The 21,067-nt window shown below is 44.3% G+C and overlaps 3 protein-coding genes across 3 annotated transcripts; 1 reads left to right on the forward strand and 2 right to left on the reverse strand.

The window, feature by feature from the left end:
* Window positions 1–2,743: 2,743 nt before the first annotated feature.
* On the forward strand, window positions 2,744–5,811 carry si:dkey-182i3.11 (leucine-rich repeat-containing protein 15). Its single transcript, XM_053421961.1, has 3 exons — window positions 2,744–2,787; window positions 3,126–3,331; window positions 3,516–5,811. The coding sequence occupies exons 2-3, from the start codon at window positions 3,149–3,151 to the stop codon at window positions 5,391–5,393; spliced, it is 2,061 nt and encodes a 686-aa protein (XP_053277936.1). The 5' UTR covers window positions 2,744–2,787; window positions 3,126–3,148; the 3' UTR covers window positions 5,394–5,811.
* si:dkey-182i3.10 (zinc finger protein 850) lies at window positions 5,667–15,405 on the reverse strand. The gene is made up of 11 exons (XM_053423076.1): window positions 15,194–15,405; window positions 14,324–14,657; window positions 12,598–14,045; window positions 11,431–11,682; window positions 10,648–10,746; window positions 10,126–10,339; window positions 9,815–9,885; window positions 9,464–9,589; window positions 8,871–9,150; window positions 8,004–8,749; window positions 5,667–7,188 (listed from the first exon to the last, which is right to left on the reverse strand). Exons 1-11 carry the CDS (start codon window positions 15,296–15,298, stop codon window positions 6,922–6,924), a joined length of 3,942 nt encoding a protein of 1,313 aa, XP_053279051.1. The 5' UTR covers window positions 15,299–15,405; the 3' UTR covers window positions 5,667–6,921.
* An 11-nt stretch (window positions 15,406–15,416) lies between these two features.
* LOC128440387 (oocyte zinc finger protein XlCOF6) lies at window positions 15,417–20,537 on the reverse strand. Its single transcript, XM_053423077.1, has 5 exons — window positions 20,307–20,537; window positions 20,129–20,264; window positions 18,885–19,165; window positions 18,529–18,598; window positions 15,417–18,195 (listed from the first exon to the last, which is right to left on the reverse strand). The coding sequence occupies exons 1-5, from the start codon at window positions 20,535–20,537 to the stop codon at window positions 16,589–16,591; spliced, it is 2,325 nt and encodes a 774-aa protein (XP_053279052.1). The 3' UTR covers window positions 15,417–16,588.
* Between the last annotated feature and the right edge of the window lie 530 nt (window positions 20,538–21,067).

Raw genomic sequence — 21,067 nt, forward strand, 5'->3', positions numbered from 1 at the left:
AGTTTGAGAGAGAGAGAGTGTGTGTATGTTTGTGTGTGTGTTCATGCCTTTGTTTGTGTGTCTACTTGTTTTTGTTACATATTTAGGACATTTTCCAGGTTCAACGCTGACTTTGTCAGGAATAGTGGCAAAAAAACACAATTTCAGAGATTCTAGTTAAAGTTATGGATGAAATGTGAAATGTGGTCAGGTCAAGGAAAGAGTTAGGCTTGAGTTGGTTATGGTTAAAAAAATGTTATGGTTAAAAATTTGGTCAGGCTGTCCACAAATGGCAGTCACGTCCAAATAAGGATAGCTGTGAAAACCACTGTTAGTGTGTGTACATGTGTTCCTGCGTGTGCCACAGCTAGTGATTTGTCCTGTTCTAAGTACGTCAGCAGGGATTGATTGAGCCACTGGCTCACAGTGACCCTTCGGACATCGACACATAAACAAACCCATATTTGTGCACTCTGATGCATGTGTATGAGGACCTTCACTGACACAATGCATTCCCTGACTGGTCCGTGCATAATAAAACCTCATCCCAAACATCAATAGCAAAACCAGGGATTTGACCTTCACACAACCCACTGAAGAAGTGTGGAAACTCACTCTCTCCTGTTCTATACATGTACAATTACATCTGTGTGCACAATAATAACACTTTTAATGTTTATGATTGATGTAAGATCGACAGTTTGCTTGAGGATTGTGTCAGAGGGCAGATTCCCTATCACAGCAGCTTCACCATGAGACTGGATGGGGATTTATATGATAGGATATCCAGGCAACCTTCAAACATGCCCTGCGTTGTTTTCATCTGCATGTGTCTGTCTGTTAGTGAGCAGGATTAGAGAAAATCTACAGGACAGATTACTATGAAATTTGGTTGAAGGATGTGTTCTGGTGCAAGGAAGAACTCATTAAATCTGTGTGAAGATCAGACGAAAACAAAACCTCTTTGGCAGAGGTCATTATATCTGTGTGCACATACAACTACTAAATTTTGTATAAAAATATATGTGAAGTACTATAAGTGATGTACATCTAAAACATAATTTACAAGTGTTTGAACAGTGGATGAGTTTAAATAGCAAACATTATTATTGTAAAGGATTGAGGTGGAGAACAGGGATTGTTTAAAAGAAAGTTTACATGATGGAATTTAACCTTGCTCTCACATGAAAACCAAAACACAAACAAGTTCATCTCCTCTTTAAATAGACAGGAAGCCACCTGCACTGAGTGCTGTCTAACCCCGACTTCCTTTAACAAACTGTAGTCTGGAGTGGATTAGAGCCAGCCTGACCTACTGTAGAGCCCGGACTGCTCAGCCAGACATGCAGCACAGTCACAGCAGCAGACAGCCCACAGGCAGCTGAGACATGCACACAGCATTTACAGGGAGTTAAAAGCAATAACACAGCAAATAGAGAAACCATCTGATTTTACTGAATGAGATGAGTGTTGATCAGTCAAACGAGGTGGAAATAAGTAAGGACCACATCTCAGAGTTCTGGAACCATGAAAGAAAGATATATTATCGGTGACGCTTGCAAAATTAAGAAAAACACAGAGTAAAATTCTTTTAAAAATAAATTAGAAACGCAGCTCCTTCTATTTTTAATCCACCACAGTGTTGAAGTTCATTAAAACGAGGACATCAGAAAGAATATACTGCCATCTGTTGGTGAAGCAGTAAGCATGAGAGAGCCTCTGAGCTTGGTTGATGGTGTTTTTTTCAAAGATCATATTTTAAATGTCATTGGGTCGCTTTAGCAACGTAAAACCCCATTTTAGAATGTGTTCTCTGTGGAAAAGTATTTAACCTTTATTCAATCAGGTAATTTCACTGAGATCAAGATCTCAAGTATTTACATTATGACCTGAGCAAAGAAGCAGAGAATAAAGAACAGAGCCAGACAGAAGAAAATTACATGTGCAAAAAAAAGAAAACATACATATACCAGTGGGGAGAGACATTCTAATTGTATAAATCCTCTGTAATTCATCACATATATAAGGAGCCACGAATGGGAGGACAGTTCCCCATGCTCAGTATTTATTGAGGCAGCTGTTGTAGGAGACCTGTGTAAATAAACATGGCAGAACGTGCTGTAGTTCTTCTCTTGTTGTTGGGGAGTATCGACCTTTGAAACACAATAATTATAGCATGTAATAAAACAAAAAACAAACTGTTGATAAAATGCATCAGCTTGTTTCTAAACGCACGAGGATAAACAATATCCCCAGAACTGAAAACAGACATGAAGGTCGACTGGGTTCCTCTGTCCTCAAGTCATAAATACACTTTATTCCAAAATCATAAACCTGTCTTTGACTGTTTCTGTTGCTCCTCATGTTTGAAAGTGACAGAATTTTCCAAATTGAACTTTTTCAGTGCAATTGAGCGTATGGATCGGTGTATTATTATTAATATTATTATCATTATTAGACTTAATCCATAGGTTGTTGTATTATAATAAGCCCTTTGGTAAATCAGACACAGATACATGTGAGTCCTGGTTTATTTAGAATGAACAGTATGTTTGGAGATGAATCCTCTGAGTTTGTTGTTTGTTAGTGAGCAGAGGGCTGTGTTACTCAGCTGCGTGATGTCAGACCCACAGACCTAAAACCACAACGGTTTATCCAAATAATCCGTTTAAATTCTGCAAAAAAAACTCAGCAACCACAACTTCCTCTGAAGCAGAGACATGTAGAGAGCAGCCTCGAGCATATAGACAGTCTGCAATCTGACTTTCATCAAAACCAACCTGCATCTTCATCACCATCTCATCTCTGGTAAGTTTGGATTTATAGGCAAATCAAAACCTTTCACACACCTAAAATGTTAAAGTTTTGATATTGATTCAGCCTCTGAAATAAGTAATAATTATAATGATTCAATTTAGAAATGTGAAGTGTTATTTTTGCCAAACAAAATTGGGACCTTCACCAATCTGCAAATCATAATGAATCATCAAGAAATACAACATGCACAAACAACAACAAAAAACACTGTAGGTTATAATGAGGAACCATGTTATCTCAATTTGATATTTGTGCTTTTTTAAATAACTAATGCATAAAACATCTTTTAATGGAACAATAAAGCCCCATTATTGTCGCTCATTCTCCAGATTGTTTCCTGCTGCAGTCGACCATGCTGGCGGCTTTAACCCTGACCTCCCTGATCCTCGTGGCGTGGGCATCCGACCTCTGCCCCCCGGCCTGTCAGGGGAAAGGCCTGGACCGGCTCCCGGAGCTGCCAGAGGGCACCGAGGAGCTGTACGTCTCTTACAACCAGATACAGGAAATACCCGAGCGTGGGCTGGACAAGCTGCAGGTATGAAACTATTAGCAGCCTGGAGACTGTACTTTGTGTTCTTTAGGGGAAAAAGGGTTAGCTTTTTTAAAGACTCCTGCAGCAGGAAAGTCCCAAGTTAAATTTTACAAGTTTTTCCGTTTGTCTATGGTTTCTATTTCTAAAGAAGTAAACATAAAAGTCTACTCTTCCTGACATCCTGTAGATCTTGGACCTGACTTCAAATCAGCTTAACGACTTCCTGTCCCTCAACCCAGTTTGGCCCGATATGACAAAGCTATCCAAGCTTTTCCTACGGGCCAACAGGCTGACATCTCTTCACCCTGGTCAGTTCCGGAAGTGCACTGGACTCACCTTACTGGACCTGAGTGAAAACCAGCTCCAATATCTACCAATCGGACTCCTCCGAGGACTAGCTCATCTGAAGACACTGTTTCTGAACTTTAACCAGATTCAGATGTTACAGGCTGGTGGATTGGAAGGGGCCTTCGTCCTAACTGACCTCCACCTCAGCTATAATAATGTAACACAGATAGAAGAAGGTGTTTTCAACAACTCCACTGCTTTAGAGAAACTTGTCCTGTCTCACAACAGCATCAGACGAGTGGGCGGGGACAGTTTCAGAGGAGCAACAAGTCTCCAACACCTTGACCTGAGCAGTAATCTTCTGATTGCTGTTCCTGCCGAGGCACTGGGTCACACAAAGCAGATCGAATATCTGTATCTACAAAGGAACGGCATCATCAGCCTTCCAGATGATTGCTTCTCTTCAATGAACCTGCTGGTTGATCTCAAGCTGAGTAACAACAGGCTGACCAGGGTGTCTGAGGGATCTCTGAAAGGTCTGACCACGCTGCGAGAGCTGGACCTCAGCGTCAACCTCATCGACTCTCTTCCCTCGAAACTGTTACATGACCTGATCAACCTTGAATTACTTGACTTTTTCATGAACAGCCTGACATTGCTTCCTTCTGACATATTTCAAAACTTGACCAACCTGCAACAGCTACATCTGGACAGCAATGAAATCTCTGTTCTTCCTGACGGGGTATTTGATTCGCTGTCCACACTCAGTGAGCTACAGCTGTCGTACAACCGGATCGTGAATCTCCACCCGGATCTGTTTGCCAAGCTCAGGTCACTAGAGAGTCTCTACCTGGAGCACAACGAGCTGAGGCAACTTCCCAAAGGACTTTTCCGATGGATGAGTGACGTCAGCGAGATCGACCTCAGCGACAACCACCTCAGCTCTCTGCCTCCCTCCGTCTTCCTCGGGTTGGGCAGAGTGTCTTCACTGAGGCTTTCTCATAACAATCTCTCTTCTTTACACTCAGACCAGTTCAGAGACCTCATCGGTTTGAAAGATTTAATGCTAGATGGAAACCATATTTGTGAACTTCCCGTAGGCCTGTTCACAAATCTAGCAAACCTTACAACACTACATCTGGACAACAATTGTCTCTCGGAGCTGTCTCCTGATGTGTTTGTGGGGTTAACCTCCCTTAAAGAGCTCAGGCTGAACTTCAATCAGCTCTGCAACATCCCATTCAACACCTTCCATGTCCTGCACGACCTCCGCAAGCTCCTGCTGAAGAACAACAGCCTGGATTTTTTACAGGCTGGGCTCTTTGTTTGGCTTTCGAAGCTAGAAGAACTCAACTTGGATGGAAACAAGCTGCATCACCTGCAGGCTGACGTCTTTCACGGACTCACAAACCTCCAGAAACTGAGTTTGAAGTCCAACCAGCTCAGAGCAGTGGAGAACGGGGCTTTGGAGCCTTTGAGGAAACTCAGTGATGTGCGTCTGTCTGGTAACTTGTGGGACTGCAGCAGTGCACAGGTTCTCTCCATCAGCTGCTGGGTCAACACACACAGAGAGCGGCTGAGAGATCAGCCTCTCTGCTACGTCTCCTCTTCATCACCAGCCCTCACTGAGGAGGCAGCGCTCTCACACCCAGCATCGCCTCCCCTGTTGTTAGGAGACAATTGTGCTGCAAATGATACAAGCAGCTCAAAACCTTTGTTTCCTCTAGAAATGCTCACTCTGCTAATGATGCTCCTCGTAGCAGTCAGACCAATGTGACTTCCTCTGGGTTTATCCCCTGCAACCTCGTTTGCTCTCTCTGCTTCTCATGTCTGCTTTTGGCTTTTGAAGTATTTCCGTCTGAATCACAGTTTTGTCTGAGTCTGTTTCAAGAAACATACACAGATAAATCTGCTGACAGGGGATTTGTGAAGACGGTTTTAAGACAGTGAAGTTTACAAATTGCTCTTGTTTGTGCATTTGGTTTTGACAATATAACTGTGTAAAGAAAAGATATATACATATACATAAAAGATCGAAAAAATTCAAAAGTTTTCAATTTCAGAGTTTATCAATTTGAGTTACATTCACAAAGCTGACGAATACACACTCCCCAGGAGAAGTTAGATGTTTTGTTATCTGATTTTGTACTTTCTCAGTCGGCACATTTCCTTCACAATAAAAAGGATTTATCATCTGATTTTGTTTTTATTGAGAATTTAAAAAAGACAGATCTTGAAGTTGGTTAAAACTTTGTTATTTAGACTGATTGAATTATGGTGGTTTAAATAGTTCAGCCTCCTGGAAAAAAAGTTAAATGCAATAAAATGTTGTTTGTTCATGCTAACTCCACTCAAGCCAACCAGGTCACTGAAATCGTTAAAACATATTTCTAAATCCATTCGCCACAATGAACTCTGGGATTTAAGATTAAGATCCTGTGGACAACAAATTCATCCCTAAAAAAATAAGAGCTTATAAATTATATTAGATATTGGTACAAAAATAATAAATATAAAATTAAAATTAATTCTTCTACTCTGTACAGAAATAAGTGGTTAGTTTAATTTAAAAAGACAGTTAATCTTCAGGGTGACCTATCCCTTTAAAACAAACTCTTGTGGGTTATCAGCATTTCATTCGATGATTTTAGGATTATTATGTGTATGTTTCCATGTATATGTTGCTTTTATATCTTGGTTTTTCAGTATCTCAACTCAAAAAGTTTTTAACTTTAAAAATAATATCGTGGACTACACACACTGTCCACTTTAAATAAGGATCTGTTCGTTTATTTCTTCACTCTTCTCAATCATAGACTGTAAATGAAGATGGACGACATGTCTCCACTTCCTCCATTTGCACAGAAATGGAGCTAAAAGGTGACGAGTACAGATTCCTCCTTGTTGTGTTTGTGACAGTTTGGAGCTGGAGGCATCGTGTGGAGCTACGGTATCAAGATCTTGGGTCAGCTCAGCTGTCAATCATCATGTTTTACTGAAAATGTTAGACTTACACATCCGTGTGAAAAGAAACACCTGAAACGATCATGTGTGGGAGCCAGCCACCAGGAGGTGATCAAGAGGATTTGGCTTCACTTTTGGGAGCAGTCACATCTTTATATAAAGTCTGTGTCTGAGCTCCTCACTACAATGTCCACATCACTTTCCTTGAGGACAAAACCAAATCAAATCTGAAAATCACACCAAAATCATTCAGTTTCCCCCTCAATCATCCATCCACTTGTTTATCAGTCAAAAGGAAGTTTACGCCATCAGCTCCACAACCAGGGCCGGCGTCTCCTCCATCAGACGTAGAAACACTTGTGGTCCTTGAGGTTCCTTAGGTAGGAGAAGCTCTTCCCACACTTGTCGCACATGAACTGTTTCTCCCCGGTGTGGATCTGCAGGTGGGCTTTCAGGCTGTTGCCCTGGTTGAAGCTGCGTCCACACGTGTCACAGCTGAACGGCTTCTCGCCCGTGTGGATACGCTGGTGTCGGTTCAGGTTGCCTGTGTTGCTGAAACATTTCCCACATGTGTCGCAGCTGAACGGCTTTTCTCCGGTGTGGACCACCTTAGAAGGAGAGAGAAGAAGTCAGTCTGTTGCTTATTTAGAAAATGTACTCGGTTTTAAACTTAATTTAATAATCCAGTATCACGTCAACTGGCAGGAGCGTTTTGAGGGAATTTGGGGCCCGAGGCAGAAGGGACCCCCAAGAAACACATGATGCCGGAACACATCATTCCAATCTTCTTTTAGTATCAAAATGATTTTAAAACATACACGCTGTGCATCCACATAAATGAATGAGGTAAGTTTAAGTGCAAACTTCCACCACTATCCCAGATACATTCTACACACACATTGAGACGATCTAGTCTTCAACTGAAACTCCGAGGAAGCTCTTGGCAGAAGAATAATGGCACGGGGCCTCACTAGGAGACTTGGGATCATGGTGTTGTTGCAGTCTCATGTACAGAGGTCATAGAGTTTAAGGGGGTTCTCGGAGCCCCGTGCAAGTTTTGTCTACGTGGCTGCACCGCTCCAGTCGACAGGAAGTGGGTTTAGTCGCTTATGTAACCACATACAACAGCAGTGTCTGGTGCACAGAGTGTATCTACATCCTTACAGCTGACTTCATCCACTACCAGTAGCCAATGACAATTGTAAGATAATAGGTGCTTAAACCAAATTAATTGATAGAAATATCTGAGCTCTTTAATCGGTCAGTAACTTCTCATCAGGTCTGTGTGTTTCTCATGAGACTGTTCATCCTGTAGGTTCTCATGTCAACAGTAAATGACAGGGATGGGGATATTTTCATATTCCAGTTGTTTTATCTTCTCCAGTCAGATTAGTTGATGCGGTAATCGTCAGTGTAAACCTACCTGATGTGATTTAAGGCTGCTGTGCTGTGTAAACATACGACCACAGATGTCGCAGGAGAACGGCTTCTCCCCGCTGTGCGTCTTCATGTGAATCTTCAGGTAACTGGACGACTTGAAACTCTTCCCACAGAGCCCACAGCTGTGAGGCCGGTCCACGGTGTGGTGCTGCTGGTGCGAGCGCAGGTCTGTGATGGAGCTCAGACGCCGGCCGCAGAGCACACAAGTGCATGGAATCGTTGCTGCATGCGTCTGGAGGTGTTTGCGTAGCGAGTCCACACAGGCCACTGTCATGCCGCAGGCCACGCAGGCCAGGGAGTTCTCCCCCGAGTGGGAGGTCTGCTGGTGCATCTTCAAGGCACTCTTCTGGATGAAGCACTTGCCGCAGGTGTCGCAGCTGAAGGGACGCTCACCGGTGTGTATCCGCTGGTGGTTTTTCAGAGTGTCGCCCTGGTTGAAGCTTTTGCCACAAGTGTCGCACCTGAACGGCTTTTCCCCCGTGTGTATACGCAGGTGTCTCTGCAGGTTACCTTGTATTGTGAAGCTCTTGTTGCAGTACTGACATATGTAGGGCCGCTCTCCTCTGTGAACCATCTGGTGCATCTTCAGGCCGTGGGCTCGGTAGAAGCTCTTCCCGCACTGTTCACAGGGAAACGGCCTGACCTCAGCGTGGAGTCGCTGGTGGTTCCTCAGCACCTGCTTCAGGGTGAAACCCTTCCCACAAACATCACAGGTGTGTGGTCTCTCACCTGAAGACAGAGACAAAGGAGTATTGTAACAGCTGAACCAATAAACATGACAAACACAGAGAATTATCACCCTACTCTGCAGGTGTAGTGACCTTTCTCTGTTTGTATAGCTGCGTCTCACCTGTGTGGAGCAGCGTGTGTGCGTTGAGGCTGCGCTGGATTGAAAAGCCTCGGCCACACTGAGAGCAGTGGAAGGGTTTCTCTGCGTTGGCCCCGTGGACGGCCTGGTGAGCTTTGAGCTGCAGCAGCTTGGTGAAGGTTTTCCTGCAGAGTCTGCAGCTCAGCTGGTTCGAGCTCTGACTCTCTTTATTTGCTCGACCTCGTTGGAACTTGGGCTTGAGGACACGTTTTGGTCTTGTGGTGAATCCTGGCTCACCTTCCTCCAGATCTTCTGGGTCCAACTGACAACAGAAAAAATTCTAACTGTTAATTTGTTTCCTTGTCTTTGCTTTGCTCCTGGTGGCTTCATGCTTGGTCCGTAAGGCAGATATCATACCAACAGTGGTGGTTCAATTCATGCTTAACGCAGACTGCTCATCTTCATTAACACATTTTGGCCATTTAAGCAATCACTCCTAATAATAAAAGAAAAACTGTCTGTATGTTAAAATCTTAACATATCTACAGAGACAAACAGGGAAAAAGAACAGTAAAAAATATTAAAACCTTACATGTAGATAAATTACACAAAACCACTGTATCCATGATATCTACCTGGTAGTCTGGATCATCGTCATCGTTCGGTCCTGCTTCCTCGACACACTTAGCAGAATCTGGAGACGTCTGGCCAGTGAACACTTCCAATCCTTCCTCTTTTATTATAACCGGCTGGACGCTGTCCTGAGAAGAAGACACAACAATGAGATATGGACACATTTCCTTGAGTTTAAATACAAACTGAATTAAAAATAAAAAAAAGCATGCCTTCAGCCCTTTCAGTTTGTGTGTCTGTGAGTTGACCCCCATGTTTAAAGCCTTCATGATTAAATGAGGCCTTTATACATAGAATATTCCTGTTCAGCCTCAACAGAGGAACAACATCTGTGTGAGACAAGCTTTATTTACCTCGTACGTTCTGCCTTTCCACAGGTGAAGAATCGGAGACCTTTTCACTCCGGGCTCACAAGTCGTCACGGCTGTGAAACAAAAATAAATAAATCAAGGAGATATTTATTATGATTGAATCCATCCAAGTACAGTGTAAAGATTGTGGCGAGAGACGTGAACCGGTTTTCAGAAGAAACACAAATGTATGTTCAGGAATTGAAACAAGTAACTTTCTTTACGTTTGCAATTACTGGCATTTATTTTTCTGAATAAAATTTGTCATGATTAATTACAGGCAGCGTTTCATTCTGAAACACAACAGTCCTCACCTCTGCGTCTCTTTCTCCCCGAGCGGTGGCTCGTCTGCACCGTTTCTCCTTCTGCTCCGTTGTTCGGTGTCCTCCTGCCCTCCTTCTCTCCATCGCCCCCCTCATTCAGCTCCTCCACCTCCTTTTGGCCTCTGCTGCCCTCCAACACCAGCTTCAGCTCCGTCTCCTCCAGCCTACGCCTCAGGTCCTCGATCTCAGCCACGCCCTGTGACACCTTCAGAACAAAAAGATCAAAATCGCTTTTTAAATTGGAATCAAGACAAATTTGTGTATCTATATTGTCTAACACCTATTTCAATTTGTCAAACGTTCTTTCGTGCTGTTTGTACAGTGACAGCTGATTCTCTCAAAGTTATAGTATTTTCACCTTCTATTTTAAAGGTTATTAAAGTTTTTCTTGAATGAGAAATATCTCACCAGAAATGTGGGACTGTTAGAGCATTAAAGACAATATCAGAAAGCAAAGACACACAAATCTAATCCCGGATGTTTCTTCCTCCGGCCTCTGGTCGAGTGACGTACCTCCGAACGCAGCAGGGACGAACATTCGTGGAAAAGTTGACAGATCTTCTCTACAGCCTCTCGAGCCAGAGACGTCATGAAGACACCGAACTGGATCACCTGAGGAATTTGAAATACGTTACAATTTATATTTTACAGCTTGTAAAAACATCAGGAGCTTGAGTTCACCACTATGAGGATGTGATGCAGTAATACTATATTATGATTATACTCAAAGTTAAATTAATTTGTTTTCAATTGGTATAACATAAAAATAAATAACTGGTAAAAGTATTCAGCTACTTTCCGTCAATGTGTGGAAATATAAACTTTATTAAAACATTCTAACAGTCAACTAGGCCTGCCTCGAAGTACTTGAGTACATGTATTTAGTTACTCTTCATAGCGGTCGTGTGTAATGATGCACTGGTTTTGGCTGGTTCATGATAAACCTGTAGCTGAGGCGTTTGTAGACATAAAGCACATAGATAGGCCTCTGGTCTGCTGTCCAACTCAAAATGGCGTCCGAACATGGACCCTCTGTTGTCTCCTCATCCACCACACACACGTGTTTACAACTCTCAGTATGGACAGTGGCTCAGCTCCTGTGATCTGTCCTGGGATCAGATCGTATCACCGCTGAGAGGAAGGATGCTAGCTGCAGCAGCTAGCTAGCTCTTCTATTTCTATGTTCATCTGCTGGCTGGGAGGGCGCGTCAGCACAGAGGGGGGGCGACCACACAACAACACACACAACAACAAGAACACAAACAACAACAACAAAAACAACAACAACACACTGACCTTCTCCTCCGAGCAGACGTCACTGCTCTCATCCGTAACTTTCCTCATTTCTGTCACAGTCGCATTGACCATTATCTCCAAAATGGAGTCCAGCCGCGGCTCCGGGTCCGACATGGCGGCTCGGCTGCAGCGGGTCTGTCGGGCCTGTGGACTCTGACGGGACCGGGAGGTTCTGAGGTTCTGAGGATCCGAGTCGTCGATAAGAACACAAAATAAACTCGGACCGCTCACAACACCGGGCAACACCTTCTTCTTCCGGGTCGGGCTTTTCAAAATAAAGCCCCGGACCCACTCGACTGAGTTGGTTCAGCCCCGAGAGAATAACTACACATGAATACTAATAGAATATGTGACAACAGAAACAGATAAGCCACCTGGTGAAGTGTATAAAATATGATTTCATGAATAGAAAGCACACTTCGACCAGTGTCATCTTGAGGGAAACGTGACATCAACACTACATCAGTTATTATTTAACTATTAATAATAAATACCAAATTACATACTTAACTGATTATCAATAGTGTGCGTTTGTTTTGATAATATACATCTTGATATCGATGAATATGAAGAGGACATTGTCCTGCTTTTCAACAACCTAATTAGTTCATGTAATCTTTCTTCCATAGACCACATAGTGGAACTTATCACAAACATATACTGAAGGAGAACCGATAATATGAAAGTTAAGAGTGTTATATATTTTAAAGTAACCATTATTCAAATTCAAAGTTTTAAAGTTTTTACATATTGGCAGAATCTTTAGTTGACAGATAAAAGAGCACAATATTCGCAGAGTTGACCAAATCTGACACCGTTTCATGAACCAGAACAAACACCTGAAACATGTCAGTTGTGTTTTAAGAGTTTAATGAGCAGCGTTGAGCCCAAAGTCTCATAAAGACCGTCACAATTTCTTGATCAGAAAATCACATCTGAGAATTAAGTTATTCAGCAAGTAACACAACAGTTATTGGGTTTATGGTACAAGTGGTGTGAAGTGTTAGTTCAACAACAGCTTCTTCTTTGGTTCTACATATCTTTAAATATATAATTCCAGGTCTATGTGTTTTTGCCCGGACAGGAAGTAAAAGTGTAACCTCTACCTCGGTTAAGTCTCTTTCTGCAGTGAAGCTCCATGGCTGATTCAACGCTTTACTTTCAGACCGCTGTGAGTGTGTTCTCTGACGTTTTCTGATACTTCTCACCACAGTTATGTTTCTTCAGGAGCCTTGAATCTGAAAATCCGAGTCCACAGCTGCTGCAGTAATACGGCCTCTCTCCCGTGTGGACCTGCATGTGAAACTTGACGTGTCCGAGCTGCCTGAACCTCACTCCACACACCTCACACTCGTACGGCTTCTCCCCCGTGTGGATCCGTAAGTGTCGGAGGAAGTTGGTGTAGATCCGGAAGGCCTTGCCGCACTGGTCACACTTATGTGGCTTCTCTCCCGTGTGTTGCAGTTCGTGGGACTTGAGAGCCTGACGGATGATGAACCTCTTCCCACATATGTCACAACCGAACGGCCGATCTCCTGAGTGAATCCGCTGGTGGTAGTCATACGTGGCTTTGTAGAAAAAGGACTTCCCACATGTGTGGCAGCTGTACTGTGTGCGACCGGTGTGGATCAGCTCATGTGTCTTCAGCGAGCTCGCCGTGTCGAAGCTCTTCCTGCAGGTCTTGCAGCTGAACGGTGTCACGTCCACTGTGGTCCTGTCCCGTCGATAGATAACTGTGCGATTTCTTCGTTCCCGCGTCCGTCTCCGAAGGACCAGCCCGTGTCTCTCATCATGAGTCGCTCTCTGGTGTTTCTGCAGCTGACAGTTGTACAGAAACGTCTTTCCGCACAGGTCACACATGAACGACTTTGAGGCGCCATGAAGAAGCATGTGCGCTTTCAGTTTGTTGTCCTGAATGAAACTTTTGCTGCAGACTTTACATGTGAACGGTTTTTCTCCAGTGTGAATTCGGATGTGTCTCTTCAGGTTGTGCTGGAGAGTGAAACCCGCTCCACATGTCTCACACGTGAAGCGTTTCCCTCTGTGGACGAACTGGTGCGTCCTCAGCGACCTCCTCTTTATAAAAGCCTTCCCACACTCTGTGCATTTGTAAGGATTCTCTCCGGTATGAATACTTTTATGACACTGCAGGGTGAAGGCGTATCTGAAACTCTGCCCACAATCTGAACACTTGTGCGGCTTCTCCGTGGTGTGGACGAGCAGATGAGCCTGCAGGTTGTGTTTGGTTTTGAAGCCCTTCCCACAGGTGGAGCAGATGAACGGCCTCTTGTCTGTGTGCACAAGCTGGTGGGTCTTCAAGTGCATCTTCGTTTTGAACGTCCTCTCACAGATGTGGCACTGGAAGGCAGCGTACTTCTTCTCCTCATGGCGCAGCAGGTGGAACTCAAACGTTGCCGTGTTCCTGAACTTTCTGGGACACTGGTTGCAGGCGAAAGGCCTCTGGTCTTTGTGAGTGTTCATGTGCTTCATCAGATGAAACTGCCGGCTGAAGCTCTTGTCACAGACGTCGCACACGAACATCCTCCCTTTCTTCTTGACTTCTGCTTCCTGTGTGTCAGTATTTTTATTCACTGTGGAACGTTCCTCTGCAGCGTCTACACAGATCCAACAAGAGAAACATTACAACACATGTGCAGAGTAAAAGCAGCACGGAGAAAAGAGACCAGGAACTTTTATGGGAAAGGCTTAAACTTTCAACACATAATATCATTACTGAATTATTCAATACCTAGAATAAAGGGGAGAAATCAAAAGTCCAGACAATAATGTATTTCCTGTCCTCTCCACCATCTCTCTTTTCATGTCTGGTTAATATTGCTTTTTATATTTGGTGTGTATTTCCCGTGGGTTTTCTTCTTTAATGGAAACTTACCTGCATTGTTTTCACTGAGCGTCTCAGCAGCAGGCGATGATTCTGTGACTCCCTCCATCACCTCGTCTCCTTTTCTTTTTAACGTCCCAAACGGCTTCAAGGTGAAAATCTGCCCACTCTGCTCAAACAGCACCGGGCAGCCGTTAAGGACGTTCTCTCTCCACTTCCTGGCGTTCTCAAAGTTTTCTGTCATGGCCGTCAGCTCGCTCTCCAGCCGTCCCATGGTGGCGTGCAGGGTCTTGTTCTCGTTGTGAAGCACTGAGGTCAGTTGGGAGAAGATGGCGCTGATCTTTCTCGTTGCCTCTCGTGCCAACATTTCCAGGATTCTGTCTGACTGTGATTAAGAAAATAAAGATGATGCTGATTGTCAATTAGTCCACTTCACCCTCCCTGCCACTAGATGGCGGTGACGCAACCTGATGTTTCCATTGTTGACAACAAACCCTCAGACATGTTCCTATAAACACTTAGAGGAATCCCTCACACGTGACTCTGAGGTTTATTCCTTTTATTCCCGGTAAAGAGCATTTTACTCTTGTTGAGGATTAAGCTCAGAGGTCGCATCTTGTTAGTTATAATTAGACTTTGGGCTAAACAAATGTTTTAAATGTCGTTAACACCACATTAATAAAACAATTGATATCTAAAACCTCATGTCCAGAGGCTGTGCTCCTGTTTCTAGCTTATTGTGCAAACAGGAGTTATTTATTCACAGTTTGTCGGTGCTAGGTAGCGGTTATGCTAACTGACCCGCCGCCATCTTTGAAGCCTTGTTCCTCTTCTTCTCTTTCCTCCATCGGGTCAATCTCCCCCGAACACACGATCTCAGAAACGTCAACACTTAATTTCGTGGCTTCATCACAAACTCACCTCACGCCCGGAAGCGTCTTTCTTTAAGTGTCCGGTCACTTCCGCTGCCGTCTTCGTGACCGTCTCCATGATGGACTGAGTTTCTGAGTAAAACTCCGACGACATGTTTGAGTTCACAGCTGCTTCTTTCCACCGAGGAGAAGAACAGCAGCACCTCGGGCGCCATTGATTCCGGAAACAGAAAGAGCTAAACAGCGCATTTCAAAATAAAACTCAAAGCGTCTTCATTCGCAAACATGTTTTTATTGCAGTAAGGAACGAGAGACAGGAAACAGATCGCAGGAGTGCGTCCAACTGTACACACCTGTCACTCAGAAAAGTATTACATCATGCTGGATTATTGTGAACTCAATATATAAATTAATGAAAAACAGTTCCTAAGTGAGACAGCTGAATTGATCATCCTCACAATATGTACACATGGGAAACTTTGAGATGTTTAAATGGCCAGTGTCCTTCAAATGTAAAAACTGAAGCAGAAAGAAAAAACTAATAAATGCCACAAACAACGGTGCTCACCTCTACTGTTAAGGCTCTGGATGAGAGTAGAGCTGCCACTATCAAACGCTGTATTAAATACTAATGTTAATCCCTTAAATCTAATATAACAAGCGTAACAAGTGGGAGTTACCAGAGCCCAGAACTATTATAAGCAAGTATTTCTACTTAATAACTTAAACAACTTAACATATTGCCAAAACCAGAACGAATTAGTTTCATTTCAATATTAAAACTGCACCCAGTCTCAACATCAGATTATGAAGATGAAGCCACGTTATTCAGAGTCACTGAGTTCAGTTGAGTAATATGATTTAATTCAGGGAATATTTTCTCCCTTTGCATCTTCATTTAGGAGTTTGTCCCGTTAACACAGAGCCTGACCGACAAGAGCCTTCCACAAACTAATTTCTCTATATGTAGTTGTATTTGTTTTATTAACCTCCATTAAATTCCTTATTCTGAGTGCAAAGGGGTTTGATAACAACATCGTAAGAGTAGGTAATGTCTCCTGTTGGTTACACAAACCTTTGTGAGGTGCTGGGTCACAACCCAAACAGGAAACCCATACAAATTGAGTGTGGATCTGCATCAGCAGACAGAGCCAGGAGTTTTTTGTCTTTCTCTAACACTGTGAGCTATGGCTTTTTAAATAAGTAAATAATTTAATGGATCTTGGTGAAAATCATGATGAGGCACAAGACTGATATCTGAGTGTACGATGCAGATTGATATAAGGGGACTGTTTGGCCTTGGCAGACATATGCACTCTACTGAGTGACACTTTATTTTAAGATACATATCGACCAATATATTGGGACAAGAATGTTTCCCCCCTAATATCAGCCCCTGAAATAATCCATATCGGTCAGGCTCTAGTCAACACATGATTTCCCATCAGCCCAGCGTACTGGTGGTCATCACACCGTGACAGGACCCGTCACAGCTGTGCTTCTTCAGCTGCCTGGAGTCGGAGAAGCCCTGACCACACTGCTGGCACGAGTACAGCTTCTGCCCGGTGTGGATCTGCAGGTGGGACTTCAGCTGATTTGACTGATGGAACTTTTTCTGGCAGTGCACACATTCAAATGGCTTCTCGCCCGTGTGGATCCGTAAGTGCCTGTAGAAGTTTCCGTCCGTTCTGAATGCCTTGCCGCACTGGTCACATTTGTATGGTTTTTCACCCGTGTGAATCCTCTCGTGCTGCTTCAGACTAGCAGTGTGGAAAAATCTCTTCCCACACACATCACAAACAAAGGGCTTCTCTCCAGCGTGGCTTCTCTGGTGATAGCCAAAAGAGTATTTGTTGTGGAAAGCCTTCCCACAGAGGCCGCACTGGTACTCCTTGTGCTCACTGTGGCCTCGTTCGTGAAGTTTGAGGGAATACGTGGTGCAGAAACCTCTCAGACATATTTTGCAGCTGAATGGTTTGACCAGAGACTTGTTTCGCCGTTTCGTCTGCAGATGTCTCTGTGTGCCGTCGGCCTCCTCACTCCGGTCGAAGTGCACGTACCTCTGATGCATCAGCAGCCTGCAGTTGAAGAGGAAGGTCTTCCCACACAGATCACACATGAACGGCTTCCTGGCTCCGTGGATGAGCATGTGGGACTTCAGCTTGTTGTTGTCCGAGAAGCTCTTGCCACACTCCTTGCATGTGAATGGCTTCTCTCCCGTGTGAATGCGAAGGTGCCTCTTCAGGTTGTTGTTCAGGCTGAAACTCGCTCCACATATGTGACATGTGAACGGTTTCTCCCCAGTGTGGACGATGCCGTGTCTCTTCAGAGCAGTGCCCGTCCTGTAGGACCTGTTGCACACAGTGCATGTGAACGGCGTGATGCCGGTGTGCTTCCTCTTGTGCACCGTCAGCGAATGGGCGTATTTGAAAGTCTCCTCGCACATTGTGCACTTGTAATTCTTGGTGTTTGTGTGAACCACCTGATGGAAGCGAAGAGTGTCTTTGCTCTTAAACTCCTTCCCACACTTCTCACAGCTGAACGGTCTCTCCTCCGAGTGCACGGCCATGTGACATTTCAGCTGGACCGAAGTCCTGCAAGTCTTGTCGCAAAGCTGACACTTCAGCATCTGCTTCCACTTCTCGTGCCGTAAGAGGTGGTTCTCCAGAGACTGTTTGAGTCGGAAGGTTTTCCCGCACTGATCGCAGACAAAGGGCTTTGGAGGTTTCATCCTCTGGTGAGTCTTGAGGTGATTCTGGAGCGACTGCTCTTTTCGGAACGACCGTTTACACTGTGCACAGGGGAAGGGCCGCGGGACTTTACCCACCTCATGACGCAGAGTGTGATTCTCCAGAGACTTCTTCATCAGGAAGCTTCTGTCGCACTGGTCACAAGCAAACGGCTTTTTGTGAACCTTCATGTGTTTGTTCAGGTCACATTTGAAATGGAAACCAACATCACAGTGCTCGCAGAAAAAACGCTTCTCTGTCTGTAACTCTTTTTTCCCGGCTGGTTTGATTTTCTTCTCTGCAGAGCTGCTGTCAGTGGAAACTGGAAGTGGATGAGAAAAATACACAAAATGAGTGTGATATCATTAAAGACTTGCTAAGAGGGATTTATCCTCTACATGTTCTAGTTCGCTTTACAAACTGAAACAAGAGTCATCATGTGATGACAGATTCCCTTGGGCACAAGCACAACTCGAAAAGCAGATCATTGATGTTACCTGTAGTTATCTAAAATACAAAAAGGCAAAACTTCACCACCTGACCTACATTGCTACATAGGAAAAAAATGTTGCTCCAGAAAATAACCGATAAAAGAACAATGTATGGAACAAATGTCAGGGAATAAGAAAAGCAACAGTCTGAAAACTGATCGTACCTTGTTCAATTTTATACGTGGCTCTCCTGGTCCTCCTCGGCCTCCCTGATGGAGCCTCTTCCACAGATTTCTGTGATGAATAAGGAAATCATTATAGTTGAAATTAGTGAAGTGTTATGTCTGGTCCAAACAAGTTAAAGGTTCAGTGTGTGAGAGATAGGTGAAAGGATCTATTCACAATAGTAATCCTAGTGATGTTTTCATGAGTGTGTTTTATCTAAATTATACAAATTATTGTTATATACTACCCAAGAACTGGCCATTGATGTTAAATACTTTATGTTTACATCGGGGGGGAAGACATTTAAATATCAGATTTTGTTGCTTCCAGGTAAATAACAGAGATCAACACCCACCTTCTCAGCGGCTGAGGCTGGATCACTGACGGTGCTGGAGTTTGGACTGGGGACATCTTGATGAATAGACTCTGGTGATCCTGCTGGTTTGTTGAGGACTTGCGTCGTCCCCGTTGTTTGGCAGAAAGCCAGCGATGGTGTGGAGGCCTGTGTTACGACCTGGTCGGCATCCAGCAGCAGCACAGTGGGACCAGAGCAGACCCTGCCCAGTACCACTATGGAGGCGGCTGCAGGTGTAGGAGCAGCCGTGGAGCTGGCAGCGACCTCGCTGTCTGCTGAACCTGGTGGAGAGTTAAATGAATTTACAAAAAGAAACAGACAAAGACAGACGTGTAACAGCGTGTGAAGATTTGCAGCTCCCTCTGTTTTAAAGGCTTTTGGCTTGTTAATCAAAAATGCTCAGCTTAGTAGGATTTTCATGATTTAACAATCAGACAGTTATATTTATCAATCGATAGTTTACCAGAGAAGAATTCCCAACCTCATAATTCTATGATTATACAAATCATTAAACTTTGCAGGATGGAAATAATCAATATTTGCAGTTGTGTCCTGTTTTTTTCCATAAAGTTTTTATAGACCTTAAAGACGAGGTGCAGCGTCTGCATGCTTCTCCCTTTAGAGCCAGATCACACATGTGCATTGACCACTGAACTACATTGTGAATTACTAGAGGGGAAGGCCAAATGAATCATGGGATGTGTAGTTTTTTTAGAACTCCAGCAGTCAATGGCCGACAGCCGAGTGTCCTTGACCAAAACAATGAGTGAGAATGAAGCTTTAGACTCAGACCACGTTCTTACTGAGTCTCAGTCTTTTTACTGAATGTTCATGAAGATCAGGAAGAAGTTATGTTTTTCTTATAGTGACTGTTTGATTTCATGTCTCTAGCTGCCTCAGAGGTTTGTGTTAGTACTGGTTTGAGGTGGTTGTTTTCAAACCCTGAAGTTTACAGTGTGTTCTGCGCCTTAAGGTCTTAATGGTTCTCTAGTGTATTAAATATTCAGCTTTGGTTTGCAGTCAGTGGGTCACATGACACAAACAAAGTAGTTGTGTCCAACAGGAAGTTGTTGTTGTTGTTGTTGACCCCTAAGAAGCCTGTGGACTCTCCAGCATGAAACTGACTTCACCGCAGCTGAAAGGTGACTGACTTTGGCGGAATGGAGTTTTAAACTGTCAGATGCGGTTCATCGGTTGATTGATTGATTGGTTGGTTGGTTGGTTGATCGATGACGGTCTCTCACCCGTCACTGGTCCGTCGGGCAGCGGGCTGGGACCCGCTCCTCCCTGCGCCTGGTGCCTGAAGCTCCGCAGCTCCTCCTCCAGCTGCTCCATCTCCCGGCTCAGCTGCCCCACCCGGGCCTCCAGCTCCTGCTCCAGCTGCCCGGCTTTCCTCTGCAGCACGTCCTCCAGCTGCTCCACCTTGGCCCGCAGAGCCTCGTTCTCCTCGGACAGCTCGGAGGAGAAGCGGGAGAACGCCTGGCGGACCTGGGCCACCAGACACGTCTCTATCTCCCGGATCTCGCCGAGCTTCGCCTCCTGGAGCTCCGTGATTGGCGCCTCTTTCTCCCAAACATCCCTGAACACGGTCACCGCCGCCTGGATGGACACCTCCACGATCGAGGCCACTTCGCCTCCGAACCGCGCCTCCATCTTCTCCAGAGTCAGACTTCAACCCGCGGTGTCGTTGAGCGCGTGACACATTGTAAATTATAAACCAAACTTCATTTATCAAAGTTAGTTCGATGTTAAATTCTTCCGTGTTCGAGCAACATTCACCGTCCCTATTCGTGTGCGTCGGGGAAAAGAATCCGTGTGGCACATCCGGTTCCGGCGTCGCATCTATATTTCACAATAAAAGCTCCAGTCTTGTGAAAATACATGAATTACAGTTGAACATTAAAAAAAATGCACAAGTGAATTGTAAAAGGAAATTACAGTGAAATAATAAACTATTCCACTGCTACTATGGCATCAGTAGAGAAGGTGACATCAGCAGTGGGTATCTTCAGTGGTGCTATTATGATAAACATAATAATGGAAGCTATTGACACCTTCACCACTGACTTATCCTCACTGGGGCTATTTGAGATAGCAGAATGAAAAATGAACTGAAAGATTGTTCTGGCCGCCCCATTTAAAATCTTGAACATGTATACTTGGTCATTGAGGTGCAGCAGCCG

This window comes from Pleuronectes platessa, chromosome 5, assembly GCF_947347685.1.
Source record: "Pleuronectes platessa chromosome 5, fPlePla1.1, whole genome shotgun sequence".
NCBI classification, from domain to species: domain Eukaryota; kingdom Metazoa; phylum Chordata; class Actinopteri; order Pleuronectiformes; family Pleuronectidae; genus Pleuronectes; species Pleuronectes platessa.

Bases quoted from the DNA above. Each gene is read 5' to 3' on its own strand.
- si:dkey-182i3.11 (XM_053421961.1), top strand. From the start codon at position 3,149: ATGCTGGCGGCTTTAACCCTGACCTCCCTGATCCTCGTGGCGTGGGCA. The intron at 3,332-3,515 runs GTATGAAACTAT...GACATCCTGTAG, and splicing joins GTGGGCTGGACAAGCTGCAG to ATCTTGGACCTGACTTCAAA.
- si:dkey-182i3.10 (XM_053423076.1), bottom strand. From the start codon at position 15,298: ATGTCGTCGGAGTTTTACTCAGAAACTCAGTCCATCATGGAGACGGTC. The intron at 9,886-10,125 runs GTGAGGACTGTT...TTTGTTTCACAG, and splicing joins GGGGAGAAAGAGACGCAGAG to CCGTGACGACTTGTGAGCCC. The intron at 7,189-8,003 runs GTAGGTTTACAC...TCTCCTTCTAAG, and splicing joins GCAGCCTTAAATCACATCAG to GTGGTCCACACCGGAGAAAA.
- LOC128440387 (XM_053423077.1), bottom strand. From the start codon at position 20,537: ATGGAGGCGCGGTTCGGAGGCGAAGTGGCCTCGATCGTGGAGGTGTCC. The intron at 18,599-18,884 runs GTGGGTGTTGAT...TATTCATCACAG, and splicing joins CAGCCTCAGCCGCTGAGAAG to AAATCTGTGGAAGAGGCTCC. The intron at 18,196-18,528 runs GTACGATCAGTT...ATCCACTTCCAG, and splicing joins CACGTATAAAATTGAACAAG to TTTCCACTGACAGCAGCTCT.